Below are 18,313 nucleotides of genomic sequence, written 5' to 3' on the forward strand. Positions count from 1 at the left end.
AGTAGGACAACGGGAGGGAGAAGAAACTTGAAGGAACGAACGCGAGCTGCAGAGAAGAAATAAAACTCACCAAGTGTCCTTTCTCTCCATTAGGCCCCTCTTTTCCAGGGTGACCCTGTGAATTATTAAGAGAAATATTATTGCATATCATTTCAGGATAATTGCCACCATAAATACAACAACACCCCACTTTAACTGAGGGATTAGGTTGTAAAACTATCAGAGGATGTATCAAACTGGAAGACTGCAAAAAAAAAAAGAAAAAAAAAAAGGGGAGCCTTTTAGAGTTCAATCGCATTTGGGATTCTTTTTTTTTATTTATTTTTTTATCCTTAATGCACAGCATTACAGAGCTATTACTGGGCTCTAAGAGCTAAGAGGGCCGTTTTGGGACTTCACAATACATCCACACACACACACACGCACGCACGCACACGCACACACACACACACGCATGACAACACACACAATACAGAAGTCACATTTCTAATACACAAGTGGATGTCCAGTTTAAAAAAAAAAAAAAAAAAAAAGACAGGAAGGAAATTGATTTGTTTCTCATGAGACAAAGGAGCTTTGCAAAAACCCTGTGATGGCTTTTTAGTGACGTGAGGACGGAGAGGAGAGAAATTAGGCGGCCAAAGAGGGAGCGGTAAGACGCTGAATATCCCGGTTTATGATTCATGCAACAAATGGACGAGGGTGGAAATGTGGACGAGCTATTTCCACTCTTAGAAGACCATTAGAGGACCGGGGGAGGGAGGGGGGGGGGATGTTGCACTTTCCGTCTTCCTCTCTTTCAACAGATCCCTCGAGTTTTATTTATTATTTTTTTTTTTGTACTCCATCTCCCTGCGTTTCTTGGTCTTGCCCTGCAGTTATTCAAATCTCACGGCCTCTCTTGTCTCCATCTCTGTTAGCTACCACCTGGCGCCTCGCAAGAAAAACATCTGCCATCGGTGCAGGTGTCTTCTGCGCCGTCTGAGCAGGGACGGTAGAGAGAGAGAGAGAGTGTGTGTTTTGCATCTATATTGCCGGTGTGTGGGCGGGCTGCTCCGCTGTTACAAACGCTGCGGTGGCAATGCGTCGCATCGTGCATATGTTTCAGGTGAATCACTATCTGTGTTTTGTATGTGTTAAATTGGCGCACTGCTTCACAGATAGTGTTTGTCACGGTTATAAATTGTCTGGAAAAAAATAAATAAATAAAAAGACAGAGGAAGGAATTAGAGGCTGTTTTACTTGCTGGTGTATAAACTCACCGGTGGACCATCAGCTCCCGGCATTCCTGGCAAACCTGGCTTTCCGGTTGGACCCTAGACAGACAACAAAACGTTGGAATGATGATGACATGACAGAGGAAGAGAGCACGCGGAAATGAATGATTGTCTGTCTCGCAACAGGCTGTGGGAAGACAAAGGCAAACGGGAACAACAGCATGCTAACGTTTGTCAATTGGAGCCAAAAATAAAGAACGTGTGAGGCAGATCCAAATATTCATTTTGCCCAACATTTTTTTTTTTTTTAACTGATTTTGACAGTTCGATTGAGCTAAATAGAAAGGTAAAGGGTCACTAAATTATTACAATTCATCCTGAGGAGGGACATGCTGCAGAATTGTTCGGTAATCCAGCCAGCAAATGTCGGCCTCGTGGTGGCACGAGAGCAGAGCCATCCAAACTTTTCAGACCATGCAGCAAACCCAGTTTCCCCAAGTCCCACTCCAACCGAGCAACAGCTTCAAAAAGGCTGAAGAACGACAACATAAAGCTAACATTTTCAATCCAAGAATAAATGTATTAGTTTAAAGCAAATTGTTCGAAACCAGCAGGGGGCAGCACATAGACACCGCAGTGTTTTGGATCTTGGAACAATTTCGAAATTTCAACCCTTCCACTTGCTAAAATCAACGAGCGAGGAGTCCGAATACGACTCCATCAAGCGAGCGTCACGCTGTGGCTAAACTAAACGAAATGAAAATATTTTGGATTTTGCCTAGTTGGAGTGTAATTGTGAAGCACTGCACGAGAGGAACGGTCAGGGGATGACAAAAGTCTGGAGGCTTCATCCTCTGGTGAACGTGATTTTCTATACAAAAGCTGTCCGTTCATTCGGTCCAGATAAAAGTAGCCCCCCCCCAAAAAAAATAATCAAACGTTAAGTCTCTTTTCTTTTCTAAACTGCGCTGAGTTTCAACAAAACATTCAAACGCCCCCAAATTTTGCAACGTAGAGGCTTCGTGTCAAAGGTTTAATCATCTATTAACTTCAACACTGTCATGCTATTTGCATTTATATGACTTTTTTGTTTTCAACCAAACATTTTCACATAAATAATGTAGTATTTAGTCTTTATTTTCTTCATCAAATACCACAGTCGCTCTAATATTTCTCTTTGAATCAGGGCAAACAGCACTCCTCCATTATTCATATTCATATTCCAGCTGTTCAACAATAAACTGAATATCCTCCATATAAGCTGGCAAATGTGATTTCGCTGAAATTGGATTAAAATGTATCAGGATTAAAATCTGTACTGTCGACTCGGCAATATTTGGTCCTGCGTTGGGGATGCGTTTGCATAATAACTTGATAAGCATTTGGAGCTGAATAAGATAGCAACTTGGCTCCAATTTTCTAGATTCTGGGTCTGAATTTATTAACATTTTATCAAGCTGGCAGGTTTTTCTTGTTTTTTTTTGTTGAGTTGTGTGAATTACACATTTCCTAATATGTTATCGTTTCATTCTGCGGTCATGTGTGTGACGTCTTACCTTCTCTCCTGGAGGTCCGATGGCTCCTTGGGGCCCTGCAAGTCCCTGCAGAGGAGATACAAAAAACTCAGAACATTTTTCATGATAGATCGGAGAAGAATGTAACGTCAGCCGGCCTGTTCATCACTCACCTGGGCGCCTGGGTTGCCTTGCTGCCCGGGAGGTCCTGGCTCTCCTTGAGGTCCCTAAAAAAAAAAAAAAAAAAACACAAAGCTAATTTTAAAAAATCTAATTATAAAAACACAAAGATTGATTGGTTTACTTACTCTTAAACGGCCCACGTGAGAGTGATTTGTCGCTACGTGCGGCCCATTAAAAGTGAAATGTTCCTCTGAACAGATATAAATTAGAAGATATCCAGCAGTGCATCTCTGCGTTATTACCTCCCTACACCAATAGAGATCATAATGGGTTGTTTTTTTTTTAAACGGATACCACTCTGGCTCAGGCTAAGATACACAAAACACAGTACATATTCTCAGATCTTATTTTTTTTTCCTCATGAAAGAAACATCTGAAGCACAAACACAAAACACCCGTCACCCTCTGAGATAAACTGGTAATCAATTATGTTGCCTCAGTCTAAAGAGTTGTGGGAAAGCAGTTGCATCTTCTATCTCCACCTCGTTGGAGCGTGTCCAGCGGGCCGCTCCGGTTAGATATTCTCTCATTACGGCCCGGTGCAACCAGAAATTGAGCTGGAATGATACAACTGGCCGTGATCGGACCGCCCGAATGGATCTTCGCACCGGCGGTCTATTATTCATGATGTTGCTTCCTCTGATTGTACTGGTGTGTGTGTGTGTGTGTGTGTGTGTGTGTGTGTGTGTGTGTGTGTGTGTGTGTGTGTGTGTGTGTGTGTGTGTGTGTGTGTGTGTGTGTGTATGTGTGTGTGGAAGAGGGCTCAAGAGACCGTGTCATGGATTTCAGGGTGATGTTAAAGCTGCAGAGATTGAATCGTACAATGTCTTTGGATTCTGTGACAGCTGTGTGTTTTGGGTTTTTATCGGTAATTAGTCACATCCCGTTTGGACTCGGTGTAAATCCCGTTTTTTATTTTAGAGTCCTCCCCCTGGGGATTCACGATTGCGACATTGTTGTTGGCTTGTGAATTGTCAGACAAATAATTGCGATTGATGATGTCTTTTTTCTTTCTTTTTTTTTTTCCTTCCTTTTATGCCACTATTGAAGAATGAGCCCAGTCGTAGTCTGTTAAAAAGACATACATCTCATGAAGAGACATTTATTGATATTGAACAATGGAACATATAAATAGAGCCTTTGATCGCCACTTTTTTGCTGAAAATCTGACAAATTTGTCCTCCAAGTTGTTGTGTTTTTCTTTTTCATCCGTTTTAAACCTACGATGGTGCAGCGGTGTTTCGCTTTGCAACTAAATCTACGGTGATGATGTCGATAGATGCTTGTCGAAATGCAGTCGGTCGAAGTTAACAGTTCGTACTATTAAATATGCCATAAAATGATTTACCCCGCGTTCCGGTTTGCACACTACTTCTTTTTACTTTTAGTACTTACAGCAGCTACCCTCACAAAGTATGTACTGTTGCATGTAGTACGTATACATAATAATGCACCTTGAACTTTGACCCTCTCGGTCATATCCGTCGCGATCCGTAGCGCGACGTTTGAAGGCAAAAGAAAAAGGACGCGATTTGGAACGAGTACGCTTCCTTTTAATGCCTCTTCTTCTTCTTCTTCTTCGTCTCCTCCTTCCTTTTGCGGGTAAAGCATAAGAAAGGAGGCGCCACCAACTGTCTCGGAGGCTCAGTCGATGTGACGTATCTTGGATTGTGCAAAGGATTGTGGGTCAGAACGGCCCAGAGTAGCACGCTGGCCCGCATACTGCAAAATACGACTGGATGTTGTAGGACATCCTGGTACTTTTGGAATCCTACGTTTAAGATAGTATGTACGGGCAAATCTTCTTCTGGCACGCTAAATAGTGCGTTAGTATGTGTATTAGAATGAAAGGTTAGTATGTAACCTCAAACAAAACTATGTGGAAACGGTGACATTTCTCTTAGTTTCATCCAGCCGTTTCTACAAATATGAGTTGAAACGTTAATCATTCAATTGTGTAATAATTGTTTTGGGCCTTTCTTTGGCGTCCATGTTTGTTTTATTTCCGGCCAATCTTTGGCTCCCGCCAGTTTCTGTCCCCACCTGTGTCAGGTAGTTGTGTGTATATATATATGTGCACCTTGCCAATTTTTGTACCATGCTCCAGCCTCATTCTTATGTTTTCATTGGCCAGCCTTATTTCTTGTAAGTGATCTTTTTTCGCCCGCTCTCCTTTTACTCGCTGCTTCGGTGTCCTGCATATCGGTCCTCCGCCGTATCGTGAATCGCAACACAATCGAATCAATTCCGTTTTCACTTACTATGTTTCCTTTGGGTCCAGAGTGGCCGTCCATTCCAGTAACCCCCTGCAGCAGACGAGATGAACAGGGCGTTACACACAAATTAAAAGCGGAAGAGTCAGCAAATCCTTAACACACTGAAACGGACCGTATTTTAGGTAGACTTTTATGCACTAAAAGTCGATTTTAGAGTGTGTTTTATCGTGTTTGGGACATCCACATCTTGCGCAGCAATATCAAATCAAAATAAGCCATTGGATCAATGTGCACTATCCATGTTAAATCAAATCTGTCGAGACAATATAAACATTAAGTTGAAGCCTCTCTCCGCTGTAGACGTCTGTCTGAAAGTTAAACTCAATAACATGCGCTGCTTTTTGTGTATTCTGTCGCAGATATATTGAGTTTTGTATTTCCCTGTGGGTGTTGTATGCGGCGTCTTTTGTTCTCGTTGCCTGAGATGGTAAAAAAATAAAATAAAAAGATAGATTCTGCCCTCTAAACAGTAAATCTATCGTAACGGGGTGGATATGAAAAGTGTGAGAGGAGGGTGAGAAAAGACGGGGTGAGAGGTGGGGGGGGGGGACTCACGGGTGGTCCGGGAGGTCCCTGAGGTCCTTTTGGTCCGAGCAAACCGCGGGGTCCCTTATAGGAAGCAAAAGAGGAGAAAATGTGATTCGAGAGTTGATATCACACCTGTGAGTGAAAGGATTGTCGAATTATTAAACACGTTCAGCTCAATCAAGTTTCAAAAATTAGACTTCTGGAAATAATCTCACTTCCCAAATGTCCTTGAGGATATTCTTCCGAGTGAGATAGTGAGGAGAAAGCTTCTTTTTTTGTTACATTTTCTTTTTACTATTCTTTCATTCCCTACAACTGCACCTATCAAACAATGCTTTGAAATGTTTTGGTGCTTTGCCTCGCAGCTACAGTTACCTAACTGATGTCCTGGGCGGTGTGAATTCAAAACCAGAGTATTGCACACCCTGGTGGACAAAATAAGTCATAACAGAAGAGGTTTTTTTCTGCTGCTTTCTCCTTCCGTGTCTTTTTCGCCCCTCCGTGGGGAATATCCTGCCTGAGAGAGTGGGAGGCTCTTATAACAAGCTTGATGTGAGCTACCCAGCTATTCTCACTCCAAAAAAAAAAAAAAAAAAAAACCAAAAAAACTTGACACTAAAAAGTGAGTCTGATCAAACCTGCAGCATAGAAGCCCCCTCTCTGCCCACAAAAATCTCAATTTATATGGATATGAAGAAGGGGGAGAGGGGGCAGTCTGAAAATGATATATGATATCATCAGACCATATGATTGTTCTCTAACACAATAACACGGCGACAGCAGGCCCACGAGCCTCTCAGCTCCATCGTATAATCTCCGGGTGTAAGACGGAGTGGTAATGCAAGCGATCACTCACTGGTTCACCAGGAAGTCCCCTGGGTCCGATCTCTCCATCATCTCCCTGGGAAAGAGACAGAACAGGTCAGGCTGTGGAACAGACAGTGAATGATAATGGAGGAGAAAGTGAGGATGTGTGTGTGTGTGTGTGTGTGTGTTATGGAGATGGTGAGATAATAGAGAGAAAAGCGGAGGGGGTTGGGGAGGGGTCAGGTTGCGTCAGCTGTGTGCGATGAGGAAGAAGAGGGAGATTAGAAACAGATAAAGGGTGTGCGAAGATCAAAAAATGACAGGTGGAGGTATGGTGACAAGAAAGGTGAGTCTGGTGAGAGGAAGATGTTGGACTCAGGAGCGGTTTCAGTGTTTCTGCCGAGGCTCGACAAATACAGGAAGAAGATGGGATCGGATCTTGTATGATGAAGTGACGTGGCAGGTGTGAAATTACCCTCTCTCCATCCTCTCCAGTAGCACCAGGAGGTCCAGAGGGACCAGATTCGCCCTATAAAAAACAAAAAAAACAAATATTAATATGTTTAACAGTCCGCTCATCACAAATCAAATACACACTTTACAGAGAGACGCAAACACGACTCACTCTGTGTCCTTTTTCACCGGGAAGTCCGGCCAGACCGTCGAACCCTCGGTCTCCCTGCAGAGCAAGAAAAACTTTTACTCTGATATTACAAAACACGCATGCGTTTAAGTGCATTATGAATATATGAGTCGACATACCTTGGGTCCGGTCTGTCCCGGCATGCCCCTGGCACCGTCGGCTCCAGAGCGACCCTGAAAAAAAAAACAGCAGTTCGTCCGTTTACACATCGAGAAGATTGCTTCACTGGATACAATAAGCTCGGCTTTTTTTTTTTATATATATTCACAAACAAACACTCTGAGATGAAACTGTTAAGTTCATTGTCAGTCTTTGTTTTTGTTGACTTTTTGCTGGGTAGACAACTTACCCTTCTGCCAGGCTTTCCAGAGGGTCCTAGGGATCCCTGAGGTCCACGTGGTCCCTGAAACGAAAGCAGAGACATTTATTTGGCATCTTTCTGCACTATTTTGAAAATATCATACAAAGACAAGCATATTTCTCTACTAATTAGTAAGGGCCACATTAGTTCAACATTAGTTTAACACATTTTCAGATGGAGGTTGCTCTAAGTCATCCGAATTTATCATTTTGATTTCTGTTACCTGAAGTCCGGCCTCTCCAGACTCTCCCTTCAGTCCTGATACACCAGGAGACCCCTGTGGAAAAAAAAAACAAAAAAACAAATAGAGACTCAGAATTAATAAGCACTAAACAAATTCAAAGTTTTCAACACAACTACAAACTGCTGGCTCATCATTTTGTTGACACGCACACACACTGACTGCTGATTGCATTTTTTTAACATTTAAATTTGTGTTGATTTGGATTCTGTGTTTGCCATGAAGGGATTTGAAATACGTACCAGAGGACCGGGTCTGCCGGTTAAACCCATCGGACCCGTCGGGCCGCGCATAGCCAGCTGCACACACAGAGAGGAACAGATTAGAAAAACTAATAAGTAAAGATTTAGAAAAGACAGACTGCAGCTGATGGAAGATTAAAACCACCCAAGCTGTTTACATTAGTCTGTGCCGCGGGTGTATTTGCTTCTGTTCGTGTGTTCTGCGCGTGATTGTGTACATGAATTGGTAAATTAAACATGGTTGCAAGCAACTCACAGGGACACAGATAACATGTAACAATGCTAATAATAAATGAGAGGCAGCTACGTTTGAAATGTGCTTCAAATGCAAAGAGACACGAGTGACAAACAGTTTAAAAAAAAATGCAGCAATGAAACTAAAATAACACAAGATTCAAGCAGAGAAGATTATGGAAAAATGGGACAAAAAGAAGACATAATTCAACATGAGAAACTTTTACTTTGCAAAATGGAGAAACAACAGTATTTTAACTGTGTGATGGTGTGTTTGGTTGTGAGCTGTTACCCTGGCCTGCTGCATGATGGCCTGCATCTGGGCCTCCTGCGCTGAAACAGCAGGTCCCTTCTGTCCGGAGTCACCTCCAGCACTCATTCTGAACTATAGAGAATAAAACAGACTGATGAGACTTCACTCCAGTGAAGATGAAAACACTCGAGGCACTGGAGCATCACAAGGATGAAAACTCAAGAGAAACACTTAGAAGGAGCGAAATCCTCGTTTACAGCAAAATAAAGAATTTAGCCCCTACATTCAAATCTGTTTCCAACAAAATCTTCAGGATTTCTTTAAGTAAAGCGTTTCTACTGAATTGAGAATCAGCCTTCAGCTGTCAAACCAGCACGATGAGTGGCTGTTCACAGATTCAAATCCTACTGCCATCTGGTGGTGAGAAGGCAGCATTACACTCTAGGTGAATAATGCTCGCAGGTCTGTTTGGGCCAGACATGTTGGGTCGGATTACTTGGCACAGTTCTCCGGAGGCTGACAGTCATCTTGGCTCTATCGATGCACAGCAGCGCAGCGGTGAAATACGGTGCAGGGTTTCAAAAATCACAGACACCAAGTTACCAAGAAGCAAAATACAAACAGTTGATTGAGAACATCGGGGTCTGAGTCAGATCTGCTGCAGCTCACCCACCGCGAGCTTCACGCTTTCATTACAGTTTATCCTGCTCTCTAATTTGAGGTTGATTCAGCATCGGCTCTTCTCTTTCGCAGTCACCATATTTTTTTTTGTTCCTCCGTGGTAATGTGTGAGGTTTTTGTCATTCCTTTTCCAATATGCACTTCTTTGCTGATATCCACCATCCACCTCAGCTGACTCTGACTGAACAAAATGTTCTGCTGCAACAAATTGTTCATTAACGAGGCCAAGAAACAGGAAAAAAAAAAAACTTATTTTTTTTCTTTCTTTTTTTACACAAAAGCACCTCAGAAACTGGAGAAGAAGCATCACCAGTGTTCAGATTTATGATCCAACCACAGTCTTGTTGACAATTTCAACACTACGAGCCAACAACAAAAAAAAATGCCGCTCGGGTGAAACAACAATGCATGTTTCTCATTAGTCTTGGAGCTTAAGGATCAGATTTCAAGCAGCGCGCTCAAGCGCCTCTCCGCCAGCGGATACACCAGAACAACTTGAGTTAGTGTCCAGACAGAGCTCGCCGCGTTGCTCCGCCCAGACGGCTCTGCCGACCCTCCTGAAACCACAGCTTCTCCATCTGTGCGAGTAATCAGGTCCAGGGTGATACGTCTTCCGAGTGCAAGGGGGAGGGAAAGTGAAAAGGTAGTCGCGGTGGCAGGAAGTCGTTCGGATGGCAGCGTAAGTGCTGCAGCAGCTGAATCATTGAATGCAGCTGAAGCCACAGAGAGAAGCGGCTGCGTTGCTTTGCTTCCTGTCTGAAGCCGGACGACTTCCTGGAAAGACACCCGATCACTTCCATTTTGACTTAAAGAATGTGGAATGAGTTAAAAATGTAAAGGTGGAGAAAGTCTTGCGAAAGGAGCTCAAAACAAGGGAGATTGAGCCCAACAGGTGATAACGCACTTACTTAGCATGCCACAAGAGGCTGCTCAAGCACAGATTTAAGTCAAAATATTTGTAAGGGTTCATTAAAAAGGAAATCCCCCTCCGTCGAGCTCACGGTGTAAAACACATGTCCGTGTTATTGATACAACAGAGGAAAGATACGTCACCGTTGGCGACATACAAGGCTAAACACCAGTTTAAAAAACACGGAAAATGTTTTTTGAGCTAAACATGAGACTTTGCTTTGAACTCAGAAACAATTGTGATTTACTTACAGGCAGCATCAGGACAGTACCAGGGGGTCCTGGCAGACCATCAGCACCGGGAAGACCAGCACGACCCGGAGGACCCTGAGATGGGAAAACGACACACATGTGAGTACGCAAGCAGAAACCGGGTTGTGTTGTGGATTTCGTAGAGATCTGAAAAGTACTGACCCTCTCGCCGGTATCTCCGGAACTGCCTGGTGGGCCAGACGAACCTGGGGGTCCGGGGAGACCCTATTTTTAAACAGGAAAAACTCATTTGACTTCCATTTATACATAATGCAACGCAAAGTGCATCACGCAAAGTGGTCACATGTCAAAGGAAGAAATGCATGCGGCAGTAAATCCTCTTTATTTGTCTGTATTGAAGCTCAACAGGACTCCATCTGCAGTGTTCAGAGCAAAACAAAACAAAAATCTCTAAATAAATAAAGTTGCTAAACGTCTGAGCATGTCCATATCTCTTCAGGGTAACTGTTTTCGGCTGTTCCTTTTGCATTAGGAATCGTGAGAGAATGACTTTTTTTTTTTTTAAATTTTTAAATTTTTTAAAGCAAAGCACGAAAACTTGACTTTCTGTAGCGCAGACAGATTAGGAACGGGTGACTTTCATCAGCTTTTCTTAATCGACAGAAAACGGGGGAAGGGAGGGAGGGGACGCAAACGATTCAGAGGCACAGAGAGGAAAAGAGTAAAGAGGAGAAATAAAAGAAGTTGTGATGGAGAGAGTGACAGGATTTGAGACTTACTGTTGGCCCTTCAGTCCCAGGCGGACCCTCCACTAACATTCCCTGAAACACACAAAAGCACAGAAATCGTCAGATGAAACGGTCCCACGGCCTCGTTCATAACCGCACAACCATTTTAGGTCCATTGACACACCGCTCTGGTTAAAAAGAGTGAAAACATGTCCGAACACACCGGCCTATCACGTTTCCATCCTTGTTTCGCTTAAATTACATTCCCGCCTGTCATTTCAGGCGCGCTTGCAATTAATGCAAGAAGAAGAAAAGATGGAGAAGAGGGAGGGTGAGCGACCGCGAAGACGCCCCGAGGTGCTCCCCCTCGAACCTGGACGAGGTAAGAGAACTATAAATCAGATGAAAAGGGGGGGAATTCATTATTTGTCCACACCGGCTAATAAGCTCTTTGATCGCGACAATGAAAGCTCGTTTATTCATGTGCCTTCGCTTTGAAATAATAATCAGCGCTTGAATCTTTCGGGGGATTGTTCCGATCCAGGTGCAATTATAACGCTCCGCAAAAAAAATAAAAAAAAATAACAACAACTGCGAGCCACCTTGGATCGGACTCATCTAACGCGCGGATGCTTTGTTGTTGCAGCTGTGCAAGCTATAGAGACAAAAAAAATTGCTTCCAATTGTTTTGTTTGCTCTTGTGGGAACAATTTTGCCTCCCAGTTTTATGAGGACAAGAAACCCGCCTATTATCCCAAAAACGTCATACCCCAGGCTGCACCTTTTGAGCAGTTTCATCGTAAAATGACTGACATTTATCTTCCCATGTTTCCGCTGCAGTGTGTGTTTTTTTTCCGCCGTGTTTTTGACACTGCGTCATGCGATGCGTGCTCAAAACTGGTCGGCCTTTGGGTCGTCGAGGAAGTGGACGCACTCCTTTCTGCTCCCACGTCTAAACACAAAGACACTCCGTCACACTGGTGTGTACTCTTCGTGGAGCTCTGTGACGTTTGTTTGAAGGGAAACAGCTGCAGGAGATATGAATTCCTTCTGTTGCCTGATAGACCATTCCAAACATGCAAAAGGGGTCATCTTCATTTTCCCCGGTTACCTGTATACATATATATATATATATATATATATATATGTGAGGATCTGAATTAGGATTGGTTGTGTTCCACCTGTTTGTGATTAGACGAGCTTTGTTTTTTTGGGTGGAAAAGACCGGAAAAATCTTTCTTTACTCGCTTTTGTTCTTCCTTGTCTTCCTTCCCTCCCTCCGTGTTTACACACTACCCACACGGTGTTTAGAGATTATTGACAATCCCCCCGCATGGCCGTTCCCCAAATGTTTATGCTGCAGTCATGGCGATCGAAGCCTCACCCAAGGATACGGGCCCTAAAAATGAGCGTGTTTGGCCGAAAGGATTCTCGTTCAGCCGCCCGCATCTGCTGGTCGACTATGTTGTTCAAATAAGTGATACTCACAGGCTCGATAACAGCAGGCTCTCCCTTCTGTCCTTTCTCGCCACGAGCTCCATCGACCTACACACACACACACAGAGAAAAGAAAAAAAACACCATGTCATGCCATCCCCCTCGTTTTCCAGGTCATTTCTTCTTTTTTTTGGCAGTACACATCCTTCTGTTGTGTGTCACCTGTCCGTAGTACTCATCGGTCAGGATAGGAAGCTCTTTCCCCACTTGGTCGCCGTCTTCCAGGTCGTCGTAGGAGTCGTAGCCGTCCAGTTCGCCGTAGTCGGAGATGTGCTCTTCCTTGAACCGGTCGAGGTCCGTGTAGTCGCCCTCGCCCTCCACGCCCAGGCCGGCGCCGGTGGCGATGGAACCGCCGGCTCCGGTGCCGGCGATGGCCGATCCGCCTCCGGCGGTGGACGATGATCCCGCGGATACGGAACCACCTCCCACTGAAACAGAACCGCCCCCGACCGATACGGAACCTCCTCCGGCAGAACCGCCGCCGATGGTGATGGTAGAACTGCTGCTGCTGCTGCCGCCACCGACGTTACCTGTGCCGCTGCTGCTGCTGCTGCTGCTGCTGCTACCGCCACCGCCGCCACCGACGTTAACTGTGCCGCCGCCGCCGCCGGTGGTGTAGCTGCTGTCCACCCCGTAATCGTACCCGTCGCCGTAGTCATCATAGGAACTTCCTGTCTGTGGAAACACAGATTAAGATAGAGTTAAATACTCAGTTAGAAGCTACTAACCATGAGTTAAACAATTCAAACAAGAACATGACCTCCGATACGCCAAAACCCAAATAGTTTATTACCACATAAGACAATTTAGAAGAGGAGTCTCCAACCTTTTGTCCCGAGAGCTCCTTTGCTCTACCGGGTAGATTGACCGGTTGGAGACTCCTGATTTCGAAGACGGAACTAGTTGCCGATTCAAGTTAGTAGTTTTAGCTCGTTGGCGCACCTTTTTTACCCCCCAAAGTTGATGTTTTTATAAAAGCATTTATTCATGAAAGCACTTTTTAGATATATTCATAATGGCTTTACTTCCCCAATGAGTATCAGTCCATCATGACACTAAAAGGGGACCAAGGAATCCCATGCTTATGGACAGAAGAAGAATTCAGCTTATCAGACAACCAACAAGTAATTGAGGTGACGAATGTTGACCTACTGATATTTTATTGCTAGAGTTCGTGACTGTCGAGGTTCCTCCACTGCTGTTGATGACCTTCCTTTCGATTCCGGTCCCGGTACCAAAGTCGATCTTTCCGCCTGCTCCCAGGTCCACCTCGCCCCCGGTGCCGATGCTCGTGACGGTGACGTGCCGGGAGGTGTCGCTGTCGGGCGCGGCCGTGGACTCGTCATAGTAGGTCTCGTAGTTGCCGTAGCCGTCGCCGTCGTAGTTGTCGTAAGGGCTGGTTTCCTCTCCGTAGGTGTTGCCTGCTCCGGCGGCACCGGCAGCTCCGGCGGCTCCGGCGGCTGCGGCGGATCCGGCGGCTGCAGCGGATCCGGCGGCGGCGGCGGCTCCGGCGGCTCCGGCGGCTGCGTTGGCTCCGGCGGCTGCAGCGGCTCCGGCTCCGGCGGCGGCGGCGGCGGCGGCGGCAGCGGCAGCAGCGGCCGAAGAGCTCGATGAAGAGCTGCTGGACGAGCCTGAGGATGAGCCAGTGGAGACCGAGGTGGAGGTCAGGGGTTTGCTTCCGGCGCCACCTCTCTGATTCTCCTTGACTGTGGTCACCACGCTGTCTCCGTCCGTCACCTGTAACGCAAAGAGGAAATTGTTGGTACATCTGAAATAATTTGATTATTTCTGGTTTGGGGTCCATTTGGAGTATCTATCGGTGGACTACCTCGTCTTCTTTTGCGGTTGTCTCGCTATCAGCAGTTGATTCATAAGGCTTGCCATCCATGTCCTCATAGTACGGGTATTCATAATAGTAGTTGTCTTCCTCTGTGTGCTAAAGGGGAAGAAAAACAGTACACGGACGTTGAGCATGAGCGTGTGACTGAGAGAAAAGAGTAACAATCAATTATTAAGAACATGATTTTTTAAATATGATCTACTGCTCTGTTGCTTCTGGCTGACTGATGTATGCGCGACTGGCTTGGCCATCGATCAGAAAGCGCACAGGAATGCCTTCAACTCTCGTAAAACCATCTCCCTGTTGTAACTCGCTACGACTCAATGACAAATTACTTTTCCACAGTTTTCTTAATGAGTCTGTCACCAATCTTTAGGAAAAGGGGCAGAAAAAAAACAAAACAGGTCAAGTTTTTTTGTGTAGCTTGCAACCCCTGGGGCAAAGCATTAGGTTAAGAGGAAAAGCTTCCTGTTCCTCTTGCAAACACTTCTCTGACACACCTTTAATTAGCATGCATGCATTGGTATTCAGAGCGGAAAACGGCACAGCGCCGGGATGCAGGCTTAGGCAGGCACCACATCATTCCTGAACGTTATTAACTAACTCGCATAGTGCTGATAACCCCGTTCTTTCCAGTCAGCACTTTCCTCTGGCAGATTGCAGTTTCCTTGCCTAAGCCAAAAGGCCTCTTTTCAGCACAGGATCCAACCAAGATCTGATTTTGAGCATTAGAGATGATTATGGATTAAGGGAAAATGAACTTCCTTGAGTAAGGTCAGCCAGAAAGACATTAAGTGGTACTCTTGCTTGTTTCTACAACGTTCAGCATTATTTAGTATGCAAAATGCCCCACAAAAAAAACCACAAAAAATTACCTCCAGTCAAAGGCAGCCTTGGTGTTTACAAAGCTGCAGTTGGAGCCCCGATTTACAAGTAAATACTTGAATATTAAAATTTAAAAAAAAAAAGAGAGAAGTTGCTCACGTATTCGTCGGTGTTGGGGTCCTGGTTCTGCGGCTGGTCGGGTACCGGCACCTCACAATCGGTGCTGTAGTGCTCACAGTAGTCATAGGCAGCGCGATGGTCTGCTACAATCATTAGCTGCTGGATGTCTCCCTGGAAACGACAAGAAACAGGAAGTCGTGAGAATCTCATTGGACACAGATAAGAGTCGAGGCGATGTTCGGACAGTATTTGACCCGTTTGGGGGAACGTAATAGCATCAACACATGTGATACTGCAGCAACTCAACTCAACTGAACCAAATGAATCCACAGGCATACAAACAGAACAATAAGATTAGAAACAAGGAAAGACTATTAAAAAATGTCAGTTAAATAAAATGAAGAACTTTGTAACGTTTGTAACAACGTTGTAAGAAGAATTATAAGAAGAAAAACACAAGCGATAAATAAATTGTTTTACATTTTTAATCAGGATGATAAACACTAGAAAGCCAGATTAAAACATGTTTCTTTTAAAAAACACTTGAGAACAGGAAGTCCTTAAACTGAAAGTGAAGCGAGTGGGGAAGTCTTTGGGTGACCAAATGATGAAGAACTTTGTCCCGAGTCCAAGAGCGCCATTTTTTAAGTGTGAGGGGGGGAAAAAAGAAGCTTACAGTAAACAATGAGGAGTTACAAGAGAACACAGAGCAACTGGCTGACTGTAGCTGTAGATGACAGCAGACACACAACCACAGACACACACACACACACACACACACACACACACACACACACACACACACACACACACACACACACACACACACACACACACACACACACACACACAGTGTCTTTAGCCAGATGAATGATTTTAAAAGATCATGTAAGGCCAGCCCCAATCTGCATAGGACATGAGATTGTGAAAGGCGACGAGGTCGTACAGGAGCAGACTTGCAAATACAGACAGCTGATCTGCGCCTATTTAACTGAAAGGGCTGCATGTATATACTGAGTTGAGAGGTGGGGAGGTGGGGGATGAAGCAGAAGCAGAAGAGCGAGATTTAAGAGAGAGAAAACAAAAAGAGACAGAATCAGAGGAGACTGATAGAGAGAGAAGAAAAAAGAGGAAGCAGAGGCTCTGAAGGATCCCCAGGCTACACGGGGAGCTGGGTGTGTTTGCCACATGTTTTTGGAGAAGAATGCACATGGCACCAAACAAACGCTGCACTGCATCTATCCAAACACGTCCAAATGCAGTGACGTCATTCAACATCTATCAAACACAGCAAGCTTGGGGAACGGACCGCTGTGGAGGATAAAAAAAAAGTGGTTTTAATTACGTCCGTTTGCCAAAAAAAAGTCTGAACTCCCTCTTTCCAGCTGAAACTCTCAATGGATTGCTGCTTTAAAAAAAACAAAAACATTATTCTGACAAATCACGAAATGGATGGCATTTGCAGTCTAACCAGTGACAGTTCACCGATGAGCACCAAATCTCCCGACTACACTCGAACACACCGCACAGACCTCCCAGCCCCGGAGCCTTTAAGAACCCTGGCAAAACCCTTCACGGGATGACGTTCGCCTGCTCCGACCTTGGCTTATGTTATCAGCGCCGGGTTTATGGTGGCTGCAGGCAAACAAATGCCTTCCTCCTCCAACAAGAGAGGGACTTGGAGGAGTTATTACTCCCGGCTATGAGCTCCCAGGAAAACTTTCAAACGGCTTCCCTGTGAGGCACAAATCACAATCTGTATGCAGGCCGGCATCAGTTCGATGCTCTTGTCTTCCTTATTCGAGCAAAATCGTGACTCCCGGCTGCGCTCAAAGGGAGAATGACGGGGTTCAGTGTCTGAAATGAGGTCACACTCAATAAGAAATAAGTTGTCTCCCTCCCTCCCTCCCTCCCACCCACAGGCACAACAAAACAGTCAGGAGCATTTACATGCCATTCCTGCACTTCTCTCTCTCTCTTTTTTTTTTCTTTTACTTTTTCTCCTGGAGGAACGTCAGGGTAGATTATGACCACGAGTGGCGCGGCCTGACGTTTCGCCAGAGATGAGCTAATTAATCATATATCTGATTAGCTTTAATGAGAACATCCACGCAGCGCTGAGAGCATCACAGCAGAACGTGTTTAATGATGTGTGATGCGCGCACAGAGAATGAAAGAGGCGGAGAAGAGGAGACGATGGCTACATCTGACGGTGCTGAACTATATAACCAAAGGCGAGAAAGAAAAAAAAAGTCAGGACGACCCGTTCCAGACGTCTGAAGTTTTATTCTGCATTAAAACTCAAGCCAGAAACTGAGCACAAATAAAACCAAGTTAACTTTGACATGCAAAAAAACAAAGTTATAAACAAACATATATTTAAGGAGGAACTCAAGCAACAAAGACAAATAATGGTTAAAATGAACGCGGGCGACTTTTCTGCTTTATTGGTACAACGCAATAACACAGTTTCCCATAATGCATCTCTTTATTAGACCCTCCCTGCCTGCTGAATTCTGACATCTATCAACCTCCTCAACAATCTAGGATGCAGATTTTCTATTATAAAATGTACATTTGAGATAATCCTGACGATAACAAACATATTTTTTAAATCTACGCAGCGCCCCTTTAATTTTTATCGACAGTTTTATGCATACAAGTATATATAATCATCGAATGTAATTGATTTGACATGCATGCATTCTCATTCTGATCACATATGGAGCAAACAATCTGCATTACATGCTAAAGCTTTACGTGAAAGCTGCCCACCTTCACAGTAAAACTATTGTCGCCGCCTCGATCCGCCGTGACGACCACTAAAGCTGCTTCTGATTTCCTCCCCTTCAGTGCGAGCTGCTCTTTTCACCGCCCGTCACTCAACTGCCAAACGTGATATAAGCTGCTGTTTTACAGATGTAAGGAAGCAGTAAATAATTCCTATATTTTATCATTTTGTATTCCGGCGCTGAGCGGGTGAAAAATTTGGATCCAGCGG

At 44.7% G+C, this 18,313-nt stretch overlaps 1 protein-coding gene across 1 annotated transcript in view; it reads right to left on the reverse strand.

Annotated features, from left to right (window-relative positions):
* col5a1 (procollagen, type V, alpha 1) overlaps positions 1-18,313 on the reverse strand; it is a 78,490-nt gene that overhangs the window by 26,807 nt on the left and 33,370 nt on the right. Inside the window, exons 5-26 of the mRNA XM_069700797.1 lie at positions 15,352-15,483; positions 14,356-14,463; positions 13,680-14,264; positions 12,690-13,202; positions 12,519-12,575; positions 11,082-11,123; positions 10,504-10,566; positions 10,342-10,416; positions 8,539-8,631; positions 8,013-8,069; positions 7,753-7,806; positions 7,518-7,571; positions 7,288-7,341; positions 7,151-7,204; positions 7,001-7,054; positions 6,575-6,619; positions 5,746-5,799; positions 5,176-5,220; positions 2,905-2,958; positions 2,774-2,818; positions 1,263-1,316; positions 71-115 (exon numbers count right to left, since the gene is read on the reverse strand). Coding sequence (XP_069556898.1) covers positions 71-115; positions 1,263-1,316; positions 2,774-2,818; positions 2,905-2,958; positions 5,176-5,220; positions 5,746-5,799; positions 6,575-6,619; positions 7,001-7,054; positions 7,151-7,204; positions 7,288-7,341; positions 7,518-7,571; positions 7,753-7,806; positions 8,013-8,069; positions 8,539-8,631; positions 10,342-10,416; positions 10,504-10,566; positions 11,082-11,123; positions 12,519-12,575; positions 12,690-13,202; positions 13,680-14,264; positions 14,356-14,463; positions 15,352-15,483 — 2,337 coding nt within the window. The remainder of the gene's footprint in view (positions 1-70; positions 116-1,262; positions 1,317-2,773; positions 2,819-2,904; positions 2,959-5,175; positions 5,221-5,745; positions 5,800-6,574; positions 6,620-7,000; positions 7,055-7,150; positions 7,205-7,287; positions 7,342-7,517; positions 7,572-7,752; positions 7,807-8,012; positions 8,070-8,538; positions 8,632-10,341; positions 10,417-10,503; positions 10,567-11,081; positions 11,124-12,518; positions 12,576-12,689; positions 13,203-13,679; positions 14,265-14,355; positions 14,464-15,351; positions 15,484-18,313) is intronic.

This window comes from Brachyistius frenatus, unplaced genomic scaffold, assembly GCF_029030835.1.
Source record: "Brachyistius frenatus isolate BFR_SWC_R1_liver_20210118 unplaced genomic scaffold, ASM2903083v1 Contig_35, whole genome shotgun sequence".
Classification (NCBI taxonomy): Eukaryota; Metazoa; Chordata; class Actinopteri; family Embiotocidae; genus Brachyistius; species Brachyistius frenatus.